This window comes from Callorhinchus milii, unplaced genomic scaffold (genome assembly GCF_018977255.1).
Source record: "Callorhinchus milii isolate IMCB2004 unplaced genomic scaffold, IMCB_Cmil_1.0 Scaffold1, whole genome shotgun sequence".
Lineage (NCBI taxonomy): Eukaryota > Metazoa > Chordata > Chondrichthyes > Chimaeriformes > Callorhinchidae > Callorhinchus > Callorhinchus milii.
In genome coordinates, this window is record NW_024704742.1 from 124,506,819 (window position 1) to 124,534,591 (window position 27,773).

Here is a 27,773-nt window from a genome sequence, read left to right on the forward strand (position 1 = left end):
CTCCACGACTTTGCTCCCCCCTATCTCTGCGATCTCCTAACCCTCTACCATCCTGCCTGCTCTCTCCGCTCAGCGGGTTCCATTCCTGCTTCACGTCCCCCACCATGCTCGCCCACTATTGGTGGGCAGGTCTTCTGCCACTCTGCCCCCACCCTCTGGAACTCCATCCTGCAATTCCTCCACCTTGGTCCCTCCTTTGCTGCTTCCTTCAAGACCCATCTCAAAACCCGCCTCTTCGACCGTGCTTTCGATCACCCTGCTTCCCCCCCTGCCCTCTATCCTCCCCAATCCCGAACCCCAGCTGAAACTCTGACCGTCCAGCACCTTGGGACATCCTCCCGATGTGAAAAGCGCTTATATAAATATAATTTTGTTTCTGTTGAATTGACTGTATTTTGTGGACGAAGCTACGAAACTATAATACACTGGGACTACCACAATTTATAGTAAAATCATGCTTTAAGACACTGATGAAAGAAGGCACTGTATCAAATGCAAGGTTTATTATTATCATTTATTATAAAGTTAGATGATGTTTACTTGCTCCTGCAGGCAAACTATTATGTTACCCTTCAATTGAAAATACGTGATCAATTGAAAAATCCCACTGAACTGAAAAATAAAAATGGGAGTTCTGGCAAATGTATGAAAGATCAGAAGCTTTTTTGCAATGATTTCCTCAGGAGTAGCTCTATCATGGCACTAATGTTTTATTTGTATACTCACAATAAGGACATTCTAGGGATTACTGAAAGTGAAGTTTTAAATGTTTTTTGTCTCAATACTGGCATCAAATCTACAGCAAAAGCTGCCCTTAAAGATTTGACCACAATCCACTGCATACTTTCCAAGAAGTATACAAAATACTTGTGAACAGACATAGCCTCCAGGCACCAAATAGTAAGCAATGTTAAAATCTTACCAATTTTTTATCAACTGTGATGAGCTGACTGTCGTGAACAGGGGACTCTGCCAACCGCCATGTGGAAGTGCTCAATGACCTGAGGTGCAAGACAAAAAAGTGGAAAACCATTTCAAACAACTATATGACATACTCTAATCCATCTTACATAAACAAGTTAATAATATTAGTCTCATAATATAATAGGAGAGACAGAGGGGAAAAAAAAGCACGTCAATCCTTTTTCTCCTCATTTAAGACTGTCTGCTAAGTTCCTGGCAGAGTCCCATTCAGCAGTTCACAACAGGCTGCACTTTACATCAATCTACAGGCTTTCTGTCATAGAGATTGCCAGTGGCAAGGACTGTACTGAAGTGTGCGAATGCAGCTGGCTTGTCACGAACAGACAAGTACTGTAGTACATCCAGGCAGCAACTTTATGACATTACTGACAAACGAAGCTTTTTGAAAGTGTCCAGCATAGTTTAATACTTGATTTATCAAAGCTAGAATTGGCTCAAAGATAGTGTAATACCTTTCCCCACCTGACTGTCATTTAAAATAATTACCAAAGAAAACTCAATTTATCCAATAAAATACGTTATGTTATTTTGTTTTCCCAATGTGCTGCTCCAGGTATGTCCTTGTAGTTAAACATTTTTTGAATGACAACAACAAGATTACATTTGTATAGCGCCTTTCACGTCGGGAGGACGTCCCAAGGCACTGGACAGTGTACAGCATTTCAGACCCGAGCTGGGGTCGGGGGGGAGGGGGGGAGAAGGGAGGGGAAGGCGGGTGGCCGATGGTATGGTCGAAGAGGAGGGTCTTGAGGCGGGACTTGATAGAGGCTGAGGAGGGGGCGAGGCGGAGTGACTGGGGGATGGAGTTCCAGAGGTTGGGGGCAGAGTGGCTGAAGGCTCTCCCGCCAATGATGGGGCGGGTGGGTCAGGGGACGTGGAGCCGGCCAGAGCCGGCTGAGCGGAGGGAACGGGCGGGTTGGTAGGGGGTTAGGAGGTAGCAGAGGTAGGGTGGGGCGAGGCCATGGAGAGCTTTGTATGTGAGGACCAAGATCTTGAACTGGATCCCCTGAAGGATAGGGAGCCAATGGAGTCGGGCGAGATTGGGGGAGATGGGGTCACGGAGTTTGGTGCGGGAGAAGACATGGGCAAGAATGCTTTACAAGTTATGAACATCTCTAGAATCCTTAATATAGTAACGTTATCAGCAAACCGTCACCATCAATTCACTGTATGATTGGCATTCAGGTGGACATGCTCCAACATTTCACTTTCTGGTGAACTGACAACCCTTAAACTAATAGTGTCCATGAACTTTTTTTCCCCCGAAATTATAAAAAGGATCCAATGAACTTAACATATCAGAATAAAAATGCACCTTTCCAGCTCTGGCGTTTAAATTTCCTAAGCATTGAAATTTCCCACACAATAGCCATTTTAGTCAAATTGTCTGTGCCATTTAGCTGAATCATTTGCAAACTATGTATACCACATCAAATAGGAATAATTTACGGAACTGAGGTCTTGATTGAAAGAGATCATAGGATCTTTCAATCTACAAGAACATTTTATTTTGTGACTAAATTTACTACAACAAAAACACTGGTTATATAATAATAATAATAATCCTTGCATTTGATATAGCACTTTTCATGTCAGGAGGACGTCCCAAAGTGCTTCACAGAACACACTGTAAAGTGAATTGACTGTATATTTGTGGACGAATGCGGCAGCCAATTGCGCACAGCAATGTCCCACAAACAGTCGTAGATTGAAAATGACCAATTTATTATTGTTTTGGGTTCTGGGGGGATTATTATTAGGCTCTGTGTGGAGTAAGGAAACTTGCCCAAGGTTTCGCCCTGCCTGGGATTGAACTCAGGTCTCTCGCTTGCAAAGCAAGTGCTCTAACCACTGAGCTACAGGACTCCACGTCTATCTTTATAGAAGATTATAGAAGAATTTCCCAATTAACCTGAAATGTCATGAAAAGAGAATCCAACAACTTGCATTTACATAGCGCCCCTCAATCAGGGTAGCATCTCAGAGCACTTAATAGGGCGGAGCTTGATGTCAAGCGAGAGAGACAGCAGTGGAGACCATAGGCACATTTGAAGAGGAAGGTCTTCAAGTTGGCAAGGAAGGGGCAAGGTAGAGGGATTGAGGAAGAGAGTTCCAGAATTTGGGGGTGTAATGGCTGAAAGCAAAGCTGCCAATGGTAGAGCAGAGGGGAGAGGGGCTATGGAAGGCTGGAGCTGAGAGACGTGCAGGTGGAGCCCCTCATCTACCAAAGACGGTGGTAAAGGAGTGAGGTGTAAGCAGATCGGGTGGTAGGTAGGTGCCAGGGCATAAAGTGATTTATACACAAGTGTGAAGATCTGGAATCAATCTGTTCTGTAATAAAAGATCCAGTGGAGCTTGGCGAGGACTGGGGTGATGGGGGTGCGGATTCTGGTATGAATGAGAACACAAGCGGCAGAGATCTCATCAATGGGATTTCATGAGTGGAGCTGGGGAGAACAGGAAAAATCACTGGAAAAATCAAGGCAGAAGGTGATGATCACGTGGATGAGGGTTTCAGCTGCGCTTTGTATGAGGCAGAGGTACAGGAAAGCAATCCTGATCAGGGCAAAGATAACTGGAGATCAAAACCGATACCTAAGTTGCACCTAGGTCGAGCCTGCCCCACCATTCGATAAGATCATGGCTGATCTTCTGACCTGTAAAGACCTGCCCTATCTGATATCCCCTAATCCCTCTATTTTTAAAAAATCTATCAGTCTCAGCCTTGAAAATGTTCAAGGACTGAACATGGGATAGTGAATTCCATAAATTCACTACCCTCTGAGTGAAGAAATGTTTCCTCAACTCTGTTCTAAAAGGCTGACCCTTAATTTTAAGACTGTGACCCCTGGTTATAGATTCTCCTACCAGGGGAAACAGTCCCTCAGTGTCTACTTTATCCAGCCCTTTAAGAATCTTATATGTTTCAATAAGATCTCCCCCAATTCTTCTGTACTCTAGTGAATATAGCCCTAGTTTATTCAGCCTATCCTCAAAGGTCAGTCCCCTCATCCCAGGAACTAGCCTAGTGAATCTACTAAGGCAAGTATGTCCTTTTTTAAATAAGGAGACCAAAACTGCACACAATACTCTAGGTGCGGTCTCACTAAGGCCCTATACAGTTGCAGCAAGACTTCCCTACTCTTGTACTCTAAACCTTTTGCAATGAACGCTAACATGCCGTTTGCCTTCTTAGTTGCTTGCTGCATCTGCAAACTAACTTTCTGAGACTGGTGTAAAAGGACACCCAAATCCCTCTGAACACTAACACAATCTAATCTCTCCCCTCTAGAAAATAATCTGTTTTTCTATTTTTGCTACCGAGGTGAATAAGTTCACACTTCCCCACATTAAATTCCATCTGCCCCTACTCGCCCACTCCCCGAGCCTATCTATATCCCGTTGCAATCTTTTTGCATCATTCTCAGAGCTTACTCTCCCACCTAGTTTAGTGTCATCCGCGAATTTAGATACGTTACATTCAATCTCCTCATCTAGATCGTTGATGTAAATTGTAAATAGCTGAGACCCAACCACTGATCCTTGTGGCACTCCATTAGTCACATCCTGCCAATTCGAGAATGACCCGTTTATCCCTACTCTCTGTTTTCTACCTGTTAGCCACTCTTCAATCCATGCTAATATGTTCCCATTAATCCCGTGGGCCTTAACCTTGTGCAATAGCCTTTTGTGTGACACTTTGTCAAATGCCTTCTTAAAATCTAAATATACTACATCTACTGGTTCCCCACTATCTAACCTGCTAGATACATCTTCAAAAACTCTAAAAGATTAGTTAAGCATGACTTTCCTTTTGTAAAGCCATATTGACTCTGCCTAATCTTGTTATGGTCTTCCAGGAATCTCATAACGACATCCTTAATCAAGGTGGATGAGGGAGTAGAGGCCGACTTTTTGGGATATGATTAGACTCAATATTTTATATTGTATGGCCATCCTCAATCAACCAATTCAGTTTTACACTGTCCTCTGACAACATGCCAGAAATCAAGAAATAATCAATCAAGAAAAAACTAAAAACACACTACCAATCAAACATGGACTTATCCAGACTCTTGCCCATGTTTAGAGGGTAGTTTCTTCCACAGGCCATTTCCAGGCCACAGGTTGGCCACCACTGATGTAGTGAAATTCAAAGTATGTTATACTGCAATCCCTGTAGAAAACTTATTAAACAATTATTCCAACAGAGAGGGCTCTTTGGTCGACAATGCCTGTGCTACTTCTGGTTCCTCGATTGACACTACCCACTAATCCCATTCTGCTGATTTTTTCCATAACCTTTAATAGGATTAGTAAGATATAGGACAACATCTCAGAGCACTTCCCAATGGCGGGGATAGATGCTGAGAAAGGAGGAAGGGAGAAGGGAAAGTGAAAGAGGTAGATTTTAGGGTGGGATTTAACGATAATACATAATAATGTTCCATACATTTGATAGCACCTTCTCACATCAAAATATTTCAAACCACTTCACAAAATTATACTGTAAAGTGATGTATATCTGTATATACTGTAAATACTCTTTGGCTCTCGTTAACGTCTAAAATCTCACGGCTCTCACTTCCTCCACCTATCCGACCTCCCCCTAAAACTCTCAAAACCCGTACGCAACCTAGGCATCAGGTTTGACCCCCAATTATCCTTCCTCCCCCACATCTGGTTCCTCACCAGCACCGCCTTCTTCCAACTCCAACACATCACCCATCTCCGCCAATACCTCTCTCCGAAAGCCACTAAAACCCTAGTCCATACCTTTGTTACCTCTCAGTTGGACTATTCTAACGCCCTCCTCGCCGGTCTCCCATCCACTACCATCCATAAAATCCAGATCATTCAAAACTCTGCCGCCTGCATTCTCACCCGCACCCCACTGCACTGCACTGGCTCCCTGTCCCAGAGAGGATCGACTTCAAGATCCTCACCGATCACCCCACTGCACTGCACTGGCTCCCTGTCCCAGAGAGGATCGACTTCAAGATCCTCACCTTTGTATTCAAATCCCTCTACTCCTCTGCACCCCCCTACCTCTCTGCATTCAGCCACTATGGCCCGAGGCTCTGGAATTCTCTTCCTCACTCCCTTCGCCTCGCACCCTCTCTTCCTATTTTCAGGTCTCTGCTGAAGACCTTTCTCTTCGACCGCGCCTTTGGTCACCTTTCTCCCCATCCCCCTGGCTCGGCCCCAGGATCCGTTACTGTGAAGAGCACTGAGACGCCATTCGGCGTGGAGAGCGCTATATAAATCCAAGTTGTTGTTGTTGATGTGACTGTATGCACTTTGTGGGCGATAGAGTGGAAAAGCAGAGGGATAGAGGCAGGGAATTCCAGAGGTTAGGGTGTAATGACTGAAGACTCGGTCACCGATGGTGGCATGGAGAGGGTGGAAGAGGCGCAGCATTAGCTGGGCAAAGAGGAAAGGCAAAGCAGTGAAGTACGAGCAGATCAGGGAGATAGGAAGGTGCTGGGGGGTGAAGGGATTTATATGTGAGGGGAACCATTTGAAATCAATTAATGATTACAAATTATTTTGGTGATGCAATGTAGAATACACATTTAACACAACACTAAGTGTAAAGTAGATAAGTCCGATTTGGTTCTCAATAGAGTTTAATTCAAAACAGCAGTAGATTTCCAAGTGAGAGATTCTCCAGTCATTGGGAGAATACTGTATATTGTCCACTGGTTCATCAATTAAAACTTGGTGGTGAGTTTATAATGAAAAATCCTATTTTGTGAACTGAAGGACCAGTAGAAAATTTCCGCCAAGGTCCAGACATTAACCAATGACTAGAGAATAATCAGTATAGTAATATCAGGGAAAGAAACTTTGGTTTAAAATCTAAAATAAATTTTGAAACCACTTCTATTCCTTGCTGACCACAGAGTCTGGAAAATGGTGTGCAGGGATGCCCAATACAAGGAAGGACCCAAGAACACAACTATAGGTCGGGTTTAGTTTTATCTGTAGTTACTAGACTGAGTAACTTTCTATTTTGCTTTTCCTTTATGATATATTCTGAAGACAATGTTGAAAAACCTTAACACGTGATAATCGATTAAGAAATCCCAGACTTGGCAAGACATCAGCTTGACAATGAGAAGAAGTCAGGCTGAAACTTGAATGAACTAAAATGAATGAACTTGCATAATACTAATGCCACAGCAATGCTTCTAATGCAGTAAAAAATACTGCCTAACTGTAGAAGAAGACACCAGTAGCCAATGTGTTGATTAGCCATGCGGGGATCTTTCTACAATTTGAGATCAAGCACAATGCTCACCTAAACCATGAATATCAAAAGCAAAAGCTTGATAAAGCAAAATTACATATATTTTGATCATTACATTATTTTGGGAATGCTGCCACCCATGTATAGCACTTATTTTTAAGTAAACACATCCCAAGGAGAAGTGAAAGAAAGAACTTGGAATTTTATTGTGCTTCATCATATAATAATAATCCTTGCATTTGATATAGCGCATTTCACATCTTCCAGACATCTCATAGCCCTTCACAGAATAGACTGTATAGTGAATTGACTGTATACTTGTGGGCGAAATGCGGCAGCCAGTTGCGCACAGCAGTGTTCCACAAACAGTCTGGGATTGAAATGACCAATTTATTATTGTTTTTTTTCTTGAGGGATTATTATCAGGCGTGTGGAGTAAGGAAACTTGCCCAAGGTTTCACCCTGCCGGGAATTGAACCCGGGTCTCTCGCTTGCAAAGCACGTGCTCTAACCACTGAGCTACAGGAGTCCATAACATTGTCAAAAACAATTCACAGCAAATGCAAACACAGCAGAGATTTTGCATACAGCAAGATTCCAAACAGCTATGAAGTCAATCTGCTAAGCCCATCTGCAAAGTTCAATTTGCAAAGAATAAAATGAGCCCCAAAGCCTGATTTGGAAGTGGGAAGACCCAAACCACTGAAAGGTGACATAGATTAGTCAACAGTTAACAGAATTTTTCCACGTCAAATACATGTCTGAACTCCTGATAACTAGACTCAAGCTTAACTTGTCACTACCACTTAAGTATTCATGCTGTCAATATCCTGGCTGTATTTATTCATGTATTTATACATATGCCTAACTTGCCACTCTGGATAACTCGTCACTGAGCACTTTTCCCTTGGATTAAAGAGTTATCAGTTTTCTGTAGTTGGTAATTTCTCAAACCAAGAATCATCAGCATCATATTCATACAGGAACAAATGCTGAAATTATTAGTCTAACCCTGAGGTACAGTCTAAAATTACAGTACAGTCTTAGTCTAACATCTAACAATTATAGATAAGTGTGAGGTGGTATATTTTGTAGGAGGAATAAGGAGGTCACATACTGCCTGAAAAATAAAAATCTAAATAGGGTAGAGGAGCAAAGGGATCTAGGGGGACAGATACACAAATCGCTGGAAGTAGCGAGGTAGGTTAAGGCCATAAAAAANGCAAATCAAGTGTTGGGGTTCATTTCTAGAGGATTTGAAATGAAAAGCAGGGAAGTTATGTTAAACTTATATTGAAACTTGGTTAGATCACACTTGGAGTATTGTGTACAGTTCTGGTCCCCATATTACAGGAAGGATGTAGAGGCACTGGAGAAGCGGCAAATGAGATTTACAAGGATGATACTGGAACTGCGAGGTTATACCTAACAGGAAAGTCTGAACAAGCTTGGACTCTTCTCTTGAAAAGAGAAGGGTAAGTGGTGACCTAATAGAGGCTCTTAAAGTTATGAAAGGTTTTAATAGGGTAGACATAGAGAAGATGTTTCCACTTGTGGGGGAAACCAAAACCAGGGGCCATCAATATAAAATAGTCACCAATAAATCAAATAGGGAAGTCAGAGGAAACTTCTTTACTCAGAGAGTGGTGGCTACCACAAGTAGTTGAGGTGAATAGCGTAGATGCATTTAAGGAGAAGCTAGTACATGAGGGAGAAAGGAATAGAAGATTATGCTGATAAGCTTAGTTGAGGAACGGCAGGAGGCTCATGTAGAGCATAAACACCAGCATAGACTAGTTGGGCCAAGTGGCCTGTTTCTGTGCTGTATATTCTATGGAATTACACCAGACTTGATGGCCAAAAGCTTTGCTTCTGTGCTGTGGACAGGCTCACAGAAGCAGGGCTTTCGGCCATCAAGTCTGGTGGATTTCCCTACATGAACCACTAATACCACTCCATGAACAGTTTAATATTCCTTTTTTTAAGCATTTGTCAAAATCCCTTTTGAATTTCTGGACCCTGCTTCAACATGGTTTATGACATTCCAACAAACCTCTGGGTAACAAAAAATATTTTCCAACCTCCGCTTTAATTTCTTTTGTGATCATTTTAAACATGTGTTCTAACTTAAATGCAGTATATCTGAAAACATTATGAAGTTAAAATTTTGGCATTTGTGAGTCTATGCAATTTGATGTAAAAATGATTTCTTCCAGTACAATGCAGAATTTCTCCCCAAAATCCAATCAAGTTATTTCTGTGATAAAATTATCAGCCATAAGGTAAGAAAAATTCTACAGATAAAATGACAGAGGAGGTACATCTACTGAATCACAGTAGCCTTTTTCAATATGACAGTACGTACTTAAGACTGTACCTCAATGTTAGACTAATGCACAAAATTGTTTTTAAACAATTTCAGTACTTTGATTGCTTATAATTTATTTAACATGTCCACATTATATATTTTTGTAATCAAGTATAGTAAACCAAGTAATTAAAATTTGGTAAATCAATCACAAGACAAATAATGGTCTGTAACAAGACTGCCTTAAAGCAGGAAAATGGTTAGATCAGAACATATAGTTGCAAAGGGATGACAGACCTTTAGCAATATAATATTTTAGTATTAGCCTAACAGTTGTCATCACCCTGAGGTATGTTTTGGCTCAATCAGAACCAGTGATGCAGAGTTTAATTCAGCCGTGCTTTCAGCAATTTTGTGTTAACCACCCACAAGGACTTTTATCACATAATATCTGCTACAATAACATGAAAGTCAGTAGTCAAGCATCAAAGGACTGTAAAGGACATAAGCAAGCAAGGAGGGCCCTAAGGGGTAAATCACTAGTGATGTGCAGTCACAGCCAGCAGTGTCTGGGAATTTAAAAGATGCTTCGCATAATCTTGGTTGCACAATTTTTAGCTGTCAGTCCAACAGAAACAGGACACCAGACCCAGGTAAAAGGACCAAATCTCATGGAAAATATATACTCAACATATTTTTAAATTTTAAATTAGTTTAATTCTCAAACTTGCCCCACTGAAACCTGTAGAGAAACAGCCTGGATAATCTGTTTATACTTTACTATTGTGGTACTACCTGTATTTCAATGAAAGGGAATTCACCCATCAAACTGGCCAATATTCCTTCCTCAATTGAATTTCATCATAAAATGACTGATTGGCTATTCATCTTATTGCTATTTGGTGACTCTGCTGGCATAAATTAGCACCATTTTCCCTAGATAACTAGGAGTCACTAGACTACACCATTAATTGTATGAAACATTTGAGATGCTTCAATAGAAGGCATTATATATATATCTTGGCGTTCGATACAAATCACTCTTAATTTCTAAAGAAACCAACTATTTTCAATCAAATCTAAATAGAGGATGCAGGAGGAACACCACCCTTTTAGCTCTGCCTGGAGAATACCGATGAAGGTTGGAAGAAGCCAAGGCATTAAGAGTCCCAAAGTGTAAGCGAATGTACTCTTAGAATGAAACCAGTTAAAACTAGTTTACCAGCACAAAGTACTGGGTGCAATCTGGATGTCGATGAGAACAAGTTTGGGCACATTAGACATTTACCCTCCACAATTTTAGAGCCTGATAACATTCATAGTCTAAGCTAACGGGTGAAGAATGGCAGGAATTAAATTCAAGTTCTAATTCAAGTTGTTTTAGCTGATTTCTAAACTCACTGAATTATTACAGTAACAATAAATAAGGCAGTCAGATGGAAGCTTTTAGGAGTACAGTACTCCACAACAAATAGCTTTAGTGGGTGAAAATATTTATCTTCTACGTAAATGCTGACATGTTTATAAAGAACACAACAGGAAGTTTTTTTAATTAAATTGTTCCCTACCAATAAACTCCCATGAATAACGCTGTATGTTGTCTTAACTTTACTTATTTTTTTCTAAAATATCCAGCTGCATACTTAAAAATACTGCAATACAAAACATCGCCTATTGATTCTCATCATTTTACATACAATACCACAATCAAACTGAATACAAGAAACAGATCCAGTTGTCTGCAATTAGTAATCAGCAGATCTAACATTAAAGGCATGTTTTGGTCATCCCTTCCCAGCATTTTGGTCTCTGCTACTACGCTAATTATAGTATATTCATAATTATTTCATTAATTATATACAATAGAATTAATTAGCTTTCCGGGGATAATAACCACTCAAAAAAAATCCTTAATTGTTCGTGGGACATTGTTGTGGGCAATTGGCTGCTGTATTTTGTCCACAAAATACCGTCACTACACTTTACAGTATATTCTATGAAGCGACCTAGACATCTCAACGCCGTGAAAAGGTGACATATCAAATGCAAGGATTATTATTAATGTAAAATGTTCTATATTGGTAAAAAGGCACTCCTCAATTACCAAAGGAAACCTCCAGCCTATTTGTCCACCCCTACCATTCAACCATAATCAAGTGCTCTCTCCTTTTCCCATCCCCAAGCCCCCAACAACAGCACAGGAACCCATGTACCAGCATATATTATCTTCATTGCAAAACAAAATTATCTACGTATAGATAATAATATTGCTCATGCTGATAGTGAACATTGATATTCTGCCAGGAAAAATGAACATCATCTACTATTTGATTAGGATCAATGTTCAAATAAAAAGTCATAACATTCTTGTACTTCTAGGTGGCAACACAAAATTTGGCTGATTCGATAATCACATGCAATAATATATATTGCTTTCTAAATAAAATGTTTTGAAAGAAAATGAAAAAAAATCTCAAAACCAAATTAAAAACATTAGAAGTCAAACTTACAAATGACAGCTGCAAGACAAACTATTTGCTATCTTCCAGAGGTGGAGAGTGTTTGGGAGCAATTGAAGAAAACTCTTTGAGGCTGACCTGGCTTTGTCCATAAAACTTGGTGAGGCCAGATCAGTCACTGGAGACAGGGATTCTTCTCACTTGGTGCCTGTTAACCCTTCTCACCACAAGAGTAGCTGGACATGCAAGGTGAAACATGCAGACTTTGTTCACAATGGCAAGCTACACAGTTTTAGTTGTGTCACGGTAGGTTAAACTCCCCTCCCGGTGAACCCCAACATGCACTCTTGGGTCCACTTCTGCTTAATAAATTCTGGGATTAGGCAAGCAGGATGTTCCTGTCTAGGAATGGCACATCATCCCAGACAACATGAAATTTCCAAGAAGATGTGAAACTCTCAGGCTGGTGTGGATACTAATAGGCATGTTGATGGGACCTCTGTCTGTGTCAACTGGCTGACCAACAAAAAAAATGAAAAACAAACTTTTTTTGAATACAACAATAATGATTATCTTTGCTTAGATCTGTATTTGTCACAAATCCTACTATAATTTATCATTTATAATTTGTATGAATGTTTAATAAATTGGCCTTCAACAAAAGATCATATTCAAATACATGATAATAATACTTGTATTTGATACAGCCCATTATCATGTGCTTTGGAAGGATGTTAAGGCATTGGAAAGGGTGCAGAGGAGATTTACGAGGATGGTACCAGGAATGAGGGACCTTGATTATGAGAAAGGCGAGAGAGGTTAGGATTATTCTCATTGGAGCAGAGAAGGTTACGAGGAGACCTAATAGAGGTCTTCAAAATCATGAGGGCATTTGATAGGTTAGAAAGGGAAAAACTGTTTCCACTGGTGGGTGTGTCGGTGTCTCAAGGTCACAGATTCAAAATAGTATCTAAAAGCAGAGGGGAGGTGAGAATAAATGTTTTCACGCAACAAGTTGTTCGAATCTGGAAAGCATTGCCTGAAAGGGTGGTCGAGGCCGATTCGATAACTACTTCTAAAAATGCGGTGGATGGGTATTTGAGGAGGATGGGTTTACAGGGTTATGGAGAAAGAGCTGGTGAGTGGGATTGACATTAATTGCTCCATTCAAAGAGCCGGCACAAACTCAATGGGCCGAATGGCCTCTTTTTGTGCTGTACGATTCCATGATTCTATGTCATTGAGACACCTCAAAGCACTTCACAGAATATATTGTAAAGTGGTTTAATTGTGGGCAAAAACATGGCAGTCAATAGCCTGTAGTTTAGTGAATGATTAGTAACTTGAGGATTTATTTATAATCTGTTCAATACTCTTTTAGTTAACTATTCAGAGTACTCAACTGAAAAACATTCATTCCAAATTTACTGTGGAAAAAAATGTTTACTTCAGAAGCTATATTGTAGAGTCCTGAAGGTCAGTGGTGAGAGCCCTCCCCTCGCAAGCGAGAGGCATGGGTTCGATTCACGGCAGGGCGAAGTGTTGGGCAAGTTTCCTTACTCCACACGCCTCTGTTTACCTAGCAGTAAGTAGGAACCCAGTTGTTAGTCGATTGGCGGCTCCCTTTTCTGAGGGTAATAATCCCTTCAAAAAAATAATAAATTGATCACTCCAATCCATGGCTGTTTGTAGGATACTGCTGTGTGTAATTGGCTGCCGGTTTTCGCCCACAAAAAAATACAGTCAATTTACTTTACAGTATATTCTGTGAAGTGCTTTGAGACATCTCAAAGACATGATAAGGCTACATCAAATGCAAGGATTATTATTATTATTATATGTTATATGCCTATATAAGTCCTAAAATGCAGATAAATAGAAATTCTGTGGAGTCCTGTACCTCAATGGTTAGAGCACTCGCCTTGCAAGCGAGATACCTGGGTTCAATTCCAGGCAGGGCGAAACCTTGGGCAAGTTTCCTTACTCCACACGCCTAATAATAATCCCTCCAAAAACAAAACAATAATAAATTGGTCATTTTCAATCTACGACTGTTTGTGGGACACTGCTGTGTGCAATTGGCTGCTGCGTTTCGCCCACAAATACATATGGTCAATTCACTTTACAGTATATTCTGTGAAGCGCTTTGAGACATCTAGAAGACGTGAAAAGCGCTATATCAAATGAAAGGATTATTATTAAATTCTGGATATGGTTGAATTTTGAAAAAAGGTGTTTGATTCGCCTCAGAAATAGAAATAAGTAAACATTTTAGAATCATATCTGAAATATTAACCCATTCTTTGCTTAAATAACTGGTCTTCCTGCTTACAAGGGGAAATGCTGCAATCCTGGGGGAGTGCTGTATTACCATTGTTGTCATTCACGTTATGGGCATTTGTGCAATCTTGCTGGTGCAAATGGTTGTCCCAGTTGTCTGAAGAGTAATCACATTACTTATTTGTGAAGCATTTTGAAATGTTTCAAGGTGATAATGCACCATACAAATGCACAATCTTTCTTTATTACATATAAATGTGCACTAGAATATTTTGGAAGAATCTAAATGGAAATATACCCTAAATTGTGATATTCTCAAAGAAGTCAAGGAAAGAAGGGACCTGGTGGTGCAATGTACAAGATAATGCTAAAGCCAAGAGGATATAATAATAACGAAAGATTTCAAAATACTGTACTACAAGCAGAGAGGATCCAGAAGCATTAAAAAAATGTGGAAATATTTAAGTGAGTGAAGAGATTATTTCTACTGCTTAGTGAATGGGAAACTCAAGATTGTTGCTAGAAACATAATAATAATAATCCTTGCATTTGATACAGTGCCTTATCATGTCTTTGAGATGTCCCAAAACTGTTCACAAGATATACTGTCAAATGAATTGACTGTATATTTTGTGGGAAAACACGGCAGCCAATTTCGCACAGCATAGTCCCACAAAATCAGAAAATTGGATAGCATAATGATTCAAGTGCTGACCTGATTTAGGGTAAACAATTTCCTTTCGTGCTTAAAATTTCTATTATTCTAAAAATATGCAGTAATGAATCTTATTAGTTTGTGAACATATACAGTTCAGCAACATCCTCCTCTTTTGAGCCAGTGAGCTACTATATATCCAAGCAAAAAAAATTCAATTCCCAAGAAATGAGTGTAGAAACAAGACATTAATGGCAAACTCACAAGGTAATCACAATGTAGAGCAACACTACTAATGATTACATCAGTCAGCGTTGTGGAGTCCCGTAGCATAGTGGTTAGTGCTCTCACCTCGCAAGTGAGAGCAACTGGGTTTGATTCCCAGGCGTGGCAAAACCTTAAGCAAGTTTCCTTACTCCTCGGTTTAACCAGCAGTAAATAGGAACCCATTTATTGGCCAATTGGCAGATCTCTTCCCGGGGGTAATAATCCTTTTAAAAAAAATTTGGTCACTCAACCCATGAGTGTTTGTCGCAGTGCACAATTGGTTGCTGGATTTCGCCCACAAAATACACAGTGAATCCACTTTTGAGTATATTCTGTGAAGCGCTTTGAGACATCTCAATGACATCATAAGGCTCCATAGCAAATGCAAGGATTATTATTATTACATGGCGGAGTAACTTTAATCATAATCACATAGCAGAGTAGTGTTATTCATGATAACTTTGTAGTGATCAGAAGCCATCCCAAAACGTTTAACAGCACTGGCTGGACACCTGAATTTGGGAGGGGAAAGATGATCGAAAGCGTGGTCAATGAGGTAGATCTTGAGATGGACCTTGAATAAGTGAGGCAGTGAGTCGGAAGGACTCCGGGATGGAGTTCCAGAGAGTGCGGGCAGAAACGCTCACATTGTGGGGGCAACATTATTGGCAATTACATTGCGAAGCAACATTACTGATGATCAAATTGTGGAGTAACGTTATTGATGATCGTATTGTGGAGTAACATTATTGGTGATAATAATAACCCTTGCATTTGATGTAGCGCTTTTCACGTCTTCCCGACGTCTCAAAAGCGCTTTACAGAACATGCGGTGAAGTGAATTGACTGCACGTTTGTGGGCGAAAAGCGGCAGCCAATTGCGCACAGCGGTGTCCCACAAAGGATTGAAAATGACCGATTTATTAATGGTTTTCTTGGTTTGGGAGGGAATATTATCACGTTGTGGAGTAACGTCGATGATGATCACATTGTGGAGCAAAGTCATTGACCTGCCTGCTGCCTGGCTGCCTGCCTGCTGCCTGGCTGCCCACTGCCTGGCTGCCTGCCTGCTGCCTGGCTGCCCACTGCCTGGCTGCCTGCCTGCTGCCTGGCTGCCCACTGCCTGCTGCCTGGCTGCTGCCTGGCTGCCCACTGCCTGCTGCCTGCCTGCTGCCTGGCTGCCCACTGCCTGCTGCCTGGCTGCCCACTGCCTGCTGCCTGCCTGCTGACTGGTACAGTCACAAGGTGATGGACGCTGCTGCCTGTGTCCGGGCCCAAACCCGGCAAAGTCCCTGCGGCGGCTGCTTCCCGAGGACAAGTCACCACTTACCGCACATTTACCGGGAGGGAAGTGGGTAACGCTGACAGAAATGTCGCCGCTCGGCCCGGGCACAGACTCCCCCTCTCTCTCACACACACACACACACACACACACCGCGGCGGCGGCCTCCGCCACGAACGTCACCACGAAAACAACCCGGAGCTTCCCCCGTGCACTCACAGGCAAAGGGGCAACTCTCCGGCCCTCCCTCCCTCCCTCTCCTCCTCCGCGCAGAAAACAAGAGAGAGAGAGAAAAAAAAGAAGAAAAGGGCTGCGGGGGGCGGGCGGGCGGGTGGCGGGGCTTTACCTGGTGGGCCCGGGCGGGGTCCGGGTGGCAGTCCAGGCCCGGCTCAGAGGTGTCAGGACGCTGAGCCGTTTGACGGCCGTTGACATTGAGGCCGCCATCTTGTCCCACCGGCGTGCACCGCGCGCCAGGCCCGACTACGCACGCGCAGCTCCCTCCCTCCCTCCCTCCCGGCCGCTGGTGGGGGAGGGGGAGGGGTGGGGGGGAGGGGGAGGGGGGAGTGGTGGGGGGTGGGGGGGAGCGGGAAATTATACCTTTTTTAAAAAAAATCCAAACCATTACACACCCACAGCATTTCGCTTTATTATTATTATTATTATTGTTATTATTATTGCCTTCGCCACGCGCCGAGATGCACCTGCGTTTCACCGCCGATGCTTCTTCGTTTGAACCGCCGAACCGCAAACGTTTGCTCGCCCTCTGCCCTCTGCCCAAGTTGGCCGCCGCGTCCGACTCCACGTGCGCCGGGGATCTCCCGCGGAGTGCTTTTGAGACGTCTGGCCGTCGTGACAATGGCAAAGGCGAGGATTACCGTAAAATTGCTTTTGACAGTCCTCGTAGGCAAGCGACCGAATTAGAGGCAACTTCAGACGCGCGCGGTCTCCCATCATTGTTAAGCGCTCTGGGACGACCCTCGGCAATGGAGGGCGCTGGACAAATACGAGTCGTCGTCGTTGTTGTCGTTGTCGTTGTCGGTCACCTTTGAAAATGCTACGTGTTCTTGTCCTGTTTCCACGTCGACTTGGGGGTCCCTGCACAAAACTGGCGAGGATTCATCTATGTGAAGTGATTCCAAGTTTGGACTCTGTTTTGCGAAATGGACAAACAAGTTAAGAATTGTTCCGAAGTCTGTGTTTAACAGTAGAGATATGTTTTCTCACATTTAATCGTATACTTTCATACAACTAATGTATGCATTTGTTTATAGTCTCCATGGAGGTTTAAAGCATGTTATGTATCTTATATAAATAACGACCAACGACACCATATCTGCTTTCATCGTTATTGTGAAGGAAAACTAAGTGACTATTCTTAACTGGATATAAATATGTCCAATGAAGGCATGTGCCATTTATACGATATGTCTAGCTCAGTGCTGCCTGACTAACATAATGTTCTAAGTACCAGATTCTGACTCCCAACAAAGCCTATAATCCTGGTCACAATTCTGAGTTATCCTGTTTGGCAGTACTTTCACTGACCTTTGTTGTTTCGTGCTTATAATGAGCAATTCCCCATTTGTTCTAGCAAATGTACTGTCGCCTAAGGGGAGAATGCGTCTTCAAGAAGAATTAAGGAAACGCATCACAGAATACGTCTGAACAGTTACTATTTCCTTTCGTAAAACATAACAACTTGCAACAACATGTATTTGTTTTCTTAAGTGTCATGCTTAAATGGTAGCAAATCCACTGTTGGTAAACTACGTGCATTGAGAGACAACAATTAATTTGGGATCATTGCCGCTTTTCTGTATTCTTTTTACTACTCTCTTGATATTTTAAGTGCATGCTGTAGAGTTGGTCATGGGTGTGCGCCAGAAATGTGAGGGTAGATAGAGAAATCTGAAATGCCAAGACTGCTTTTAATTATGATCAAGTTACTTGAGAATAGTTGTATGGTATTTATGTAACAATTTATGATCCATTAGAAGAAACTTGGTCCTAAACATGTTAAAAGAAGAGAAGTCCACAAGATATTCAAAATCAGACATCTGTGCAAGCATCTTATCCATTCGTTTTTGGTATGTTTCTCATTGTGTATATAGGCATTGTAATTTATTAAAGGGAGAATAGAAAAGTTTGAGCAAAATGTTGTTTTTATAGAAAACCAAGATTCCCTTATATTCCATTTCAGAACTTTAATTCTTGTGGCAGGGTTATTCAGACAGGGGAACAGTGTAAAATGGAAATTCCTATGGCTTTTTATTGTTTTATTCATTATGTATTTACAAATCCACATTATTACCTTTTATATACACTGCACATTTACATGATAGAAAAAAGTACAAAACTATATATTTAGATGAATTTAAAACTGTCATGTTCGAAAATATAAAATTGCATTCGCAACATATTTTTTTTAGCAAAATGAAAACCTGAACTGTTAGCATTATGTTAACACCTTTACAGACATGACTACTGGAGCAATTGAGATTACAAACGGCCATGAAATTATAGTTTACCACGCAGCTGCAAAACATTTCCAGTTGACAACAAGTTCCAAAAATGGCACATTTGGTCAGTTATATGACACGCTGTAAACAATATCTGAAGCCTTATTTACATCAGTGTGTAACATATTCCAATAAATAAATATACAGGGAAAACATGCAGGTGATACAGCTAAAAATTGTTGTAACAAAACCAAAATGACAAGGCACATTTACAGCTATAGGAATGCAATTTACAGTTTGCAAGAAAAAGGTGTACTTTACAGACATCATACGTCACAATAAATTAACGATAACACTGCTCTTCTGACGAATATATTTCTTCAAAACAGGTATAGTTAACCAATTTTATGTATAAATTATAAAAACATGACAGTATAAATAAAAATCTACGGGACTCAACTATGTATACTTCTTCAAAATAAATAAGCGTAAAACATATTTACAGATAAGTACAGTGAATCCTTCCTCTTCCCACAGGTGGAGAAATTACCAGATCAGAAACGAAGATTGAGGAAAGGTGTTATTTTCTTGATCATCATCTTCATCTTCGTCTTCTTCAGTTATGGCTATGGGGGAATATATGGTAGCTGTTGTATAAATAAGGATCACAACAGCGCAGAACCTCAGTGCATGTTTGAAAGCTCTTTCTGAACAGCCACAATAATCTTTTTATTGTGACCTGAGAATGAAGTTTATGACATTTGCTATTATGAAATAATTTTATAGAATACCATTACTGAAGTGAGTTCTGAAGAATCAATGGTCAGGCATTTGGGCAGATTCCTGTAATCACATAAAGAAAAGTGTTCTTGTGTTCTAATATTACTATTGTATTTGACCATTACATTTGTCAGTGCTACTAATGCCCTATTGTCTACTTTTAAAAGTTTTAAAGGTTAAACACAACTACAAAGGGTCTTTTAAAGATCATCATTGATCACTTCAGGTTCAAATTAAATACGTTATTGTGCTAATCTATCTCCCCAAAGGCATTTTAATCCCAGAAAATATTTATTTCTTAAAATCATATGCCAGCCTTTTCAGGCCTCACTCACTACATTATGTTCATTGAAAAACCTCTCATGATATTTATCACATTTAAACATCTCATTTAGATTTAGAATCAAATCAGGTGTAGAGCTGTAATTCCTCATTAGAAAAATCTGAGCACTATGTGATATGAAATTACATTCCGTGTTCAATTCAGAAGCAATATTCTTGTCGCTTTAACACCTACACAATCCCCTGACCTCAGGGAAATCAAACAAATGGGGTTTACAAATAAAATTTCTGGAAAAAAGGTTATATGGAAGAAAATCCTTGTACCCCTACCACTGCTTTTAGTAAATAAGATATGCAATGTATTACATGTCTGGGTAAAATATTGCAAAATTATAAATTGAAAATCAATCTACCAATGTAAAAATGCTGTAATAACAATAACGTCATGCCTTGTTTGGTCCACTACTTGGGATTGTGTTTTTTTTAGACCTTATTATTTATCCAGAGGATAATAAATGGAATTCCAAATAAACTAGGTGTATATGAATGCCTCACAAATTCTCTAATTGGGTTCATTGAAATTGCACCTTCTCTTTTCAACCAAACCTCTCTTTAAAATGTTTGTCAGAAAAACAAGTTCAAAGGTTGATGTATGGCAGCAGTTTGCTTTCCCTGGCTCCTAACCATTGGAGACCATTATATTTGTCAGTCGATAAATTTAGGGTTCTTGTGAGGAATGAAATAAAATGCGAGTCTTAAATAATTTGGGTGTCAAAATGTACTTACAATTACACGATCCGGTGTGTTTGATCTCCAGGATGGTGCCAGAGATGCAGGCAGAATTTTTCATCGCACACTCGTTGGGATAGGTGGTGTTGTCAGTGGCACAGACTGGCTCGTCTGAACGTCCACCCAGACACACGTCGCACACAGCACAGCGACCTCTGCCTAGCCGTCCATCCCACAGACACTTCTTCCCAGAGCTACATTGTATGTCTTCACATGACTTTGCTTCTGTAAAAGATAAAGGAAACATTTGAAAGCAAAGCCTTGGGATGTCCTCCTGACGTGAAAGATGCTATGAAAATGGAATTTGTTGTTGCTAGGAATAGTAATTATTTACTTTAACATGGTTAAAATTCATTCATTCCAGTAGCAACTAATTGCACATAAAAAGAAATAAGATTACAGAAATAATTCAAACCAAAAATTGCTTCATGCATCAATTACTGTGCATTGTGTACATTATAACTGTATTCAAATGTCATGAGGGCACTAAAAAAAATTAAAAAGTAAGTATTTATTCTTTTCCACTAGCTCTGACTTTAAACATTAAAAGTTGTCAATTCTGGTTTAAGTTGTCAATGGAAGCATCAGCTTCATGTAGGAGTATACAAAATACCAGAAAGTGTTAAAATGCATTGTCCAAATTCAAGACAATGAACCAAATTCTTATCTCCTTATCCCTTTCTGACCATCTGTGCTTCCTTTACATTAGCTAATGCAAACTACTAACACTGGATGAAACCACACTACAGGGTTGAGCTTCTAAACCATGCAGTTTGGGTTATTGAAACAAATTGAATTCTAATTCTAAAAGTATTGGGATAAGTCCGAGAGCCTTTGGACCATATTGAGCTTTTAATTGACATTTTACTGTTTGAAAGACTGGATCGCAAATACTTGATTCGCAAAATCTGTCCTTCTCTTACTAAGTTTGCTCCAGAAGGATGCAATGGCGTAGGACTGTATTGGTCATTGATGCTGTTCATGCGTTAAAAAAAACTTCTTTAAACGTGTGGATCCGAAAAATTGAAAGGGTTGAACATAATTTTAAATATCTCATAATTGTCCAATGTCAGGTACAATCGATTCCAACAGTGTCCTTTTTTTTGAGATCCCATAAAAAACATCAGAATTTGTTTTCATTTTTAAAAAAAGTCATTTAGGTGTGTGTGTGTGTGGTGGGGGGGGGGGGGGGGTGAATAAATCTCGCCATTAAATAAGAGCGGAATACATCGTTCGGCTCTCGATGCATTAAAAATAACTATTCGAAAATGCGAGTGTTTCCCAAGCGTTTGGTTTAATTGCAGAGGAGTTGCGGGTTGGCTGTGCAACACAGGACATCCCACATGCGTTCGTGTCTGCCTATAATGCTGTGCATTCTCCACTCTGTGAGGTCCTTGGGGGTACTCACTTATACATGCCCCTTCGTAGGCTACTCCGATGGATCTGCCCAGCAGGCATGTGGCCCGTCTGAGATGGCAGGCACTGGCGTATGTGATCCCATCGTTGCCGCACAGATACTGCTCGGGACCGCTGGGCTCCGGGCAGATCCTCGGGTTACATGTCACACAGTAAGCACTGTTCGTCTGATCCACCACACACACCGAGCTGCCCGGACACAACACATCCCTGCAGGTCTCTGAGGGGCAAAGGCAATACAACACATCAGTATAAAAATTAGATATGCACCTGCAGCAAGCAACCAAATGCAATATACTGCATATATATATATATACACACACACATACATACATCGATGTTCTATGGGAGGCATATATAATGGTTTCAGATAAGCATTCAGTAAAAAAAATATACATCTTCCACTTATATTGTTGCTCGGGTAGGAAAAGAGAATATTGTCAATCCAATCGGCGCGATTTCAATCCCAATCACTGATTTTGTTGCAAAAAAAAGAGAGAGAAAGATTTAACGCAACGTTTCATCAACCACGGACTGGTGTGGGAGGAAAAGTACAAACACAAATACTTTGGACTTGCTGTCTATCGGGGGAGTTGGAAAGAAAACGGTTCCATGGATTGAATGGTAAAATGAGGCTGAAATGCGCGCATTGCTGAGTGCTCCCACCCCCTCCCCTCTCCCACGAGAATTGAGCGTTACATGTGCAATCCCCCCTCACCCCCCACACCCCTCCCCTTAATTTCTATGCACTTGTTGCACGTACTTTTGCATTTGCCTTGGTACTGGACTTCCAGCTCGGGATGGCCCTTGCATCTCGCCTTCAGAAGGGCGCACTCGTCCTTGTACGTTTTTCCATCAGTCCCACACACTGAGCCCTTCCAAGTAACGTTGGAGCAGTCGGGTGCACAGACACACCGAGGCTTATTCTTCTTGTTCATCTTGCATCGTTTACCTGGACCGCAATCCACGTTGTCACACGTTTCTGTTGAAAAAAAAACCAAACAAAAAAATCCCCCCACGCGTTATCTTCAGCAAAATGCTAATTCTTCAACACAGCGACCAAGGTATCCGACAGCTAACGCGTATCTTTCCGTTGCCTGGATTCAATTATTAAATATATCTACGCGTATAGTTATGTATCTTAAGATTTAGGGGGTGGTGGGGAAGCGCACAATCAATGGCTATCTTTATTGAGAGCCTCCACTGACTGCACCAGAAACGACCCGTGGCGAGAGAGGGAGAACTGAAAAGAAAAGGCTGCTGTATCAGAGTCGAGAGGCACATTTCACTCTCGTTGTGCAAAGACAGCGCAAATCTTGCGGGAGTCGAGAAACATAAAAGCCAGACGGACGGACGCAGTTCGTGCGCACAGTGGTGGTGTACCTTTGCACGGCATACACCCAGGAGCCCCGCCGTTGAAGATGATCCATCTGAACAGGGTGCTGGACGGCACATCGTCTTCTGTCCACGCCGTGCCGAGCCTTCCGCTCTTACAGCACTCCTCCCGGCTGACCCGAGTCATGTAGAGGACTTGGCATTTGCCGTTTTTCGCTTGCTGTAACCAGCAGTTTCCAGCTGCAAAACACACACACACACACACACACACACCACACAGTGTCAGTCTCACTGCTCCAGATCGCAACACGTGCACTTCGCACTGACGCGACAGAGAGTCTTTTATTTCAACTCTTTTTTTTTCTTTGGGTCTCGGTTTGCAGAAACGGGCATCGGCTGCAAACGAGGGGGGGGGACAACGCTTCGCTTTACTTGTGCTGCGATTATTATTTATCACACCGTTCGAAGTGCGGTTGTCGGGTTTTGAGCAATGATTGCATTGCATTGCGTGTGGAAGTTAACTGGGCTCGGATCTAGGACTGCAGAGCTCAGTCCTACCAAAAAAAAGGAGGGGGGGGAGGAAAAAATACGGCATTGATGCCAGAAAGGAAAGTGGACCCATTACAGTGAAACCCAGAGCACAGCTTCGTGACTGGCGAGACACTCATCGGATGAGCACAACGTCTGGGAAAAATGACACTGCGGTTGACAGCGTCTGAGTTAAACGACATAAACATCAGTTGTAATTATCTGGCAGGTACCATCCAATTGATGGTGCCATCCACTCACATGGGGGGGGGAGATCAGGAATAGAAACATTTGCTGTTTTTTTTTCTGCACCACTAATTCGTGGTTGAGATTCTTGATCTCTGCTGCCTCTCCTGGAGAGTCACACACAGCCCTCGTACACCAAATACCGAACGCCACAGACAGGACCCGGAGTTGCACACTTTTATTCAGTCTTCATAGCATTAAAGCAGAAGGCAATCGGGAACGACACACGTGCCTCTCTAATCATTTCCAACCGCACCAAATAATCCCACCGGCTCCTGGACGGGGGTCGCTTGATTCGCGTGAAATCGCAACACGATTTACCTCCTCCAGTCCGACCGAACACCGATTCGTGTCGTGAGTCGATGGTCCACGAAGGTGATGGGACTTTCTAAGACACGATTCACCTACTGGAGGGTCTAACACCGGCTGTGAATGCTCACGGCCGCGATCGCGAACCATTAACGCACTGAGAGCGAGTGCACCCACAACACACGCAGGACAGGTAACGCCAACACACTTTCACGCCCTCTGACCACATACTACAGACCGTCTGTGCCATAAAGTTCTCGTGAATTTTTTTTTGGGGGGAGAGCACACCAACACGTGTGGCGGTATTCAAAATGCAACCGGACTGCATCGGACGGCCCGCAGACAACTTCCTCTGATCCCAAACGTGTTCATTTTTTTTTGGGGGGTGGGTGGGGGGTTACCACGGTTCGTCTCGGGGGATCGTTTGCAAATGTTCCCCCTCGTCCAAAGCGAGGATCCGAGAGGCGCTCGGGGGGGGGACGTGCACACATTCAACGTGGAGCGATGACTCTGAATCCAAATATACATCCACAATCCTTCTCCCTCCCCCCAACCCCCCACCCCACTCCCCCCCCCCCCCCCAAAAAAAAAAAAACTCACCCTGCACTCCATGGTCTACGTTGGTGAGGCACAGGACGATGAAAAGCAGAAGGGTGAGCGACGCAGCTCTGTTATTTAGCATCCCGAGCATCGCGGCCACTGGCAGTCAGTCACACCGGATAGCAGCGATCTGAGAGCACTCGGGCAAGTCCCGATCCGATGGCTGTGTTGAATGAACGTCAATCTGTGAATGCAGTCTGTCTTAAATATTTTTTTTGGCGGAAAGGGGTCTTGGCTGGTGTGTTCGGTGGGCGGTCTTCTGATGGCACGGTCCTGTGTTTGGCAGGATGGGGGAGGAGGAAGCGATCAAGAAAGTTAAGGTGGATGGAAACTTAAATCAGGTGACATTTCGCCGCCTTCCCTCGACTTCTGCAGTCGCAGATTTCAGTCCATAAGACCGTATAACCGCAAAACAAACCGATGCGGCGTCCGCACCGATTTTCCTTTCTGGGTGTGGATTTTGCTGTGGAATCGATCCGATTGCCCGCGTTTGCTTTCGAAACGTTCAACGCGATGTGTGGAAGTGTCCTTAATGCTATTTTTACACGCCGTGCGCTGTCTATTCCTAGATTTTCTTGTGCTGTTAAGTCGTCGGTAGCTTTAACATCGCAGTCAAATCATTTTTTTTTTTGAAAAAAAAGCCAAAAAGAAACCACCCAAGTTTGCAAATAATCTGCATTCGAGTACGGTACATTAGCAGATGTGTAGAACCCGAGGATCAATGTTAAACTTTCCCACCAACTCAGCTTGAAATTCAAATAAAGTTTTCAATCGTAACACAGGTTTCCAACGTCACTGTCGAAACTTCACCTTTCACGATCTGACGCTGTTGATATTTGCCCAGATTTAGGGAGTTTGCAGGTTGCATTTTAATCTGAAAACACGGCTTAAAAACGTGGTGATTATGTATTGCAAACCCTTCACCTTACGCTCAGTCCCCGACAGTGATATGGGAGTGTTGGCTACATATCTTTAAAAGGCATTGTTTTCAGCGATTAATCATAATAAGGCGATGCAAAATAACACCATTAAAACGACGTGCGTTGGCACCGTGTGCGCATCCAGGACACTCTCCGGGAGTGGGGAGGTATTTGAAAAACAGTTAGATTTAATGCCCAGATCTGGCAAAGTGACACGTCTATTACTGGAGTAGACTTCGCTCGTCTGTGAAACGCCACAGGCGGTCTCGGATTCTCAATTAAAGAGATTGGGACATCGAAAGTCGAACTTCAGCGCAGCGTTGCTCAATGAAGTCACTTTTGGCAGAGGGGACGTGCACGTTAGGCAATCTTTCGCTACGATATCACAGGAAACACACTTCCTTCTTTAATTGTGAGCCTTTTTTTTTGGTGGGGGTGGGGGGGGGGGGGGGCACTCTCACGTCGTTTAGTCCGTATCCCCCATCCCAAACAGATAAAGCTTGGGATCCAAGTTAGATGGCGATCACCCGGTCGCACCCAGGAAGAAATACAGCGGTGGGGGGGGAGACTTTTTAGTTAAGTGTGGCGATTTGACTGGAAATAACTCAGTGATAATAGACGGTTTCCACCAGCTGTGGGATATAGTGGTGATCTTTTAATAAAGACTTATTACAATAGGCTCTTAAGGCCCCTGTATGATAAATGCCAGAAATGCAGCCGATCTAATATTAGAGGACAGTTGTTTGGGTGCTTCAGTCTGTCTGTGCTGTGAGTAGTCTTCCGCACAAAACTGAGTTCAAAATAGACATCGCGCGATTAAAGCGATGTGGTGCCCTCTCGCACCAGGAAAATCACCTCTCAGCTCCGGCAATTCCGAGTAATGTGTTTTCGTTTTCCTGCCGTGAACACTATCTGTTCTTATGTGGATCGATTTGGTGTGTTGTCCCAGAACTTATTGCTGGTTGCGATCCGATTTATATAAAAAAAGGTATACAGCCCCCTAACGATTAAAGGAAGGTAACTGCAGCTAAATTAGACGTCAGCAGCGATGTTTTCGGTCCGTGGTTAATTATCATCGATTTTTTTCGTCGCTTTTCAATCTTTGGAGTCCTGAACAATGAAAGATTGCTCTGTGTTTCACAGTTTAGCCGCTTATATCGGATGCAATCGACCTGCATTTGAATTTGACACATTCGGATAATGAAGACCATATAATAAATATGAACCAATTTCCATCGATACACTTTCTTCAGTGAAACCTCGAGGTGACAAAGGATCAGCCAAAGCGTAGAGCCTGAGATGGTCTTTATGCCATAAAAACAATCTCGTTTTTATATAAAAACCTGGAGTGATCGACGACGCATGTATGTTATTCATTCATACTATCTGAATCGTACACTGAAGTTATTGTTCACCTTTTCTCCATTTAAGCATCGATCTTGCCAAAAAATAATCTATCAAATACACATGCACATATTGAACTCATGTCCTGTTTGTTTTTTTGCATCACTATAGCGATTAGCTTTAATAATAAAAGCAAGGACAGCTGACAAAACAGAAGTTTCAGACACTGCATTAATACACCTGGCGAACAGCTATTACAGTACAGAAATATATTAAA

At 42.1% G+C, this 27,773-nt stretch overlaps 2 protein-coding genes across 3 annotated transcripts in view; both read right to left on the reverse strand.

Annotated features, from left to right (window-relative positions):
- Positions 1 to 17,000, reverse strand: part of ndufs4 (NADH:ubiquinone oxidoreductase subunit S4) — a 71,152-nt gene extending 54,152 nt beyond the window's left edge. The window contains exons 1-2 of the mRNA XM_042335328.1: positions 16,835 to 17,000; positions 923 to 1,001 (exon numbers count right to left, since the gene is read on the reverse strand). Coding sequence (XP_042191262.1) covers positions 923 to 1,001; positions 16,835 to 16,932 — 177 coding nt within the window. The 5' untranslated portion in view covers positions 16,933 to 17,000. The remainder of the gene's footprint in view (positions 1 to 922; positions 1,002 to 16,834) is intronic.
- Positions 17,001 to 18,655: 1,655 nt separating this feature from the next.
- Positions 18,656 to 25,566, reverse strand: fsta (follistatin a). Of its 2 annotated transcripts, none has more exons than XM_007892196.2 (6): positions 25,233 to 25,566; positions 23,598 to 23,789; positions 22,978 to 23,196; positions 22,207 to 22,434; positions 20,796 to 21,023; positions 18,656 to 19,573 (listed from the first exon to the last, which is right to left on the reverse strand). In XM_007892196.2, the coding sequence occupies exons 1-6, from the start codon at positions 25,321 to 25,323 to the stop codon at positions 19,494 to 19,496; spliced, it is 1,038 nt and encodes a 345-aa protein (XP_007890387.1). In that variant the 5' UTR covers positions 25,324 to 25,566; the 3' UTR covers positions 18,656 to 19,493. The 2 variants fall into 2 exon arrangements, with proteins under 2 accessions (XP_007890387.1, XP_007890388.1); XM_007892197.2 differs by having other exon boundaries at positions 18,656 to 19,790.
- Between the last annotated feature and the right edge of the window lie 2,207 nt (positions 25,567 to 27,773).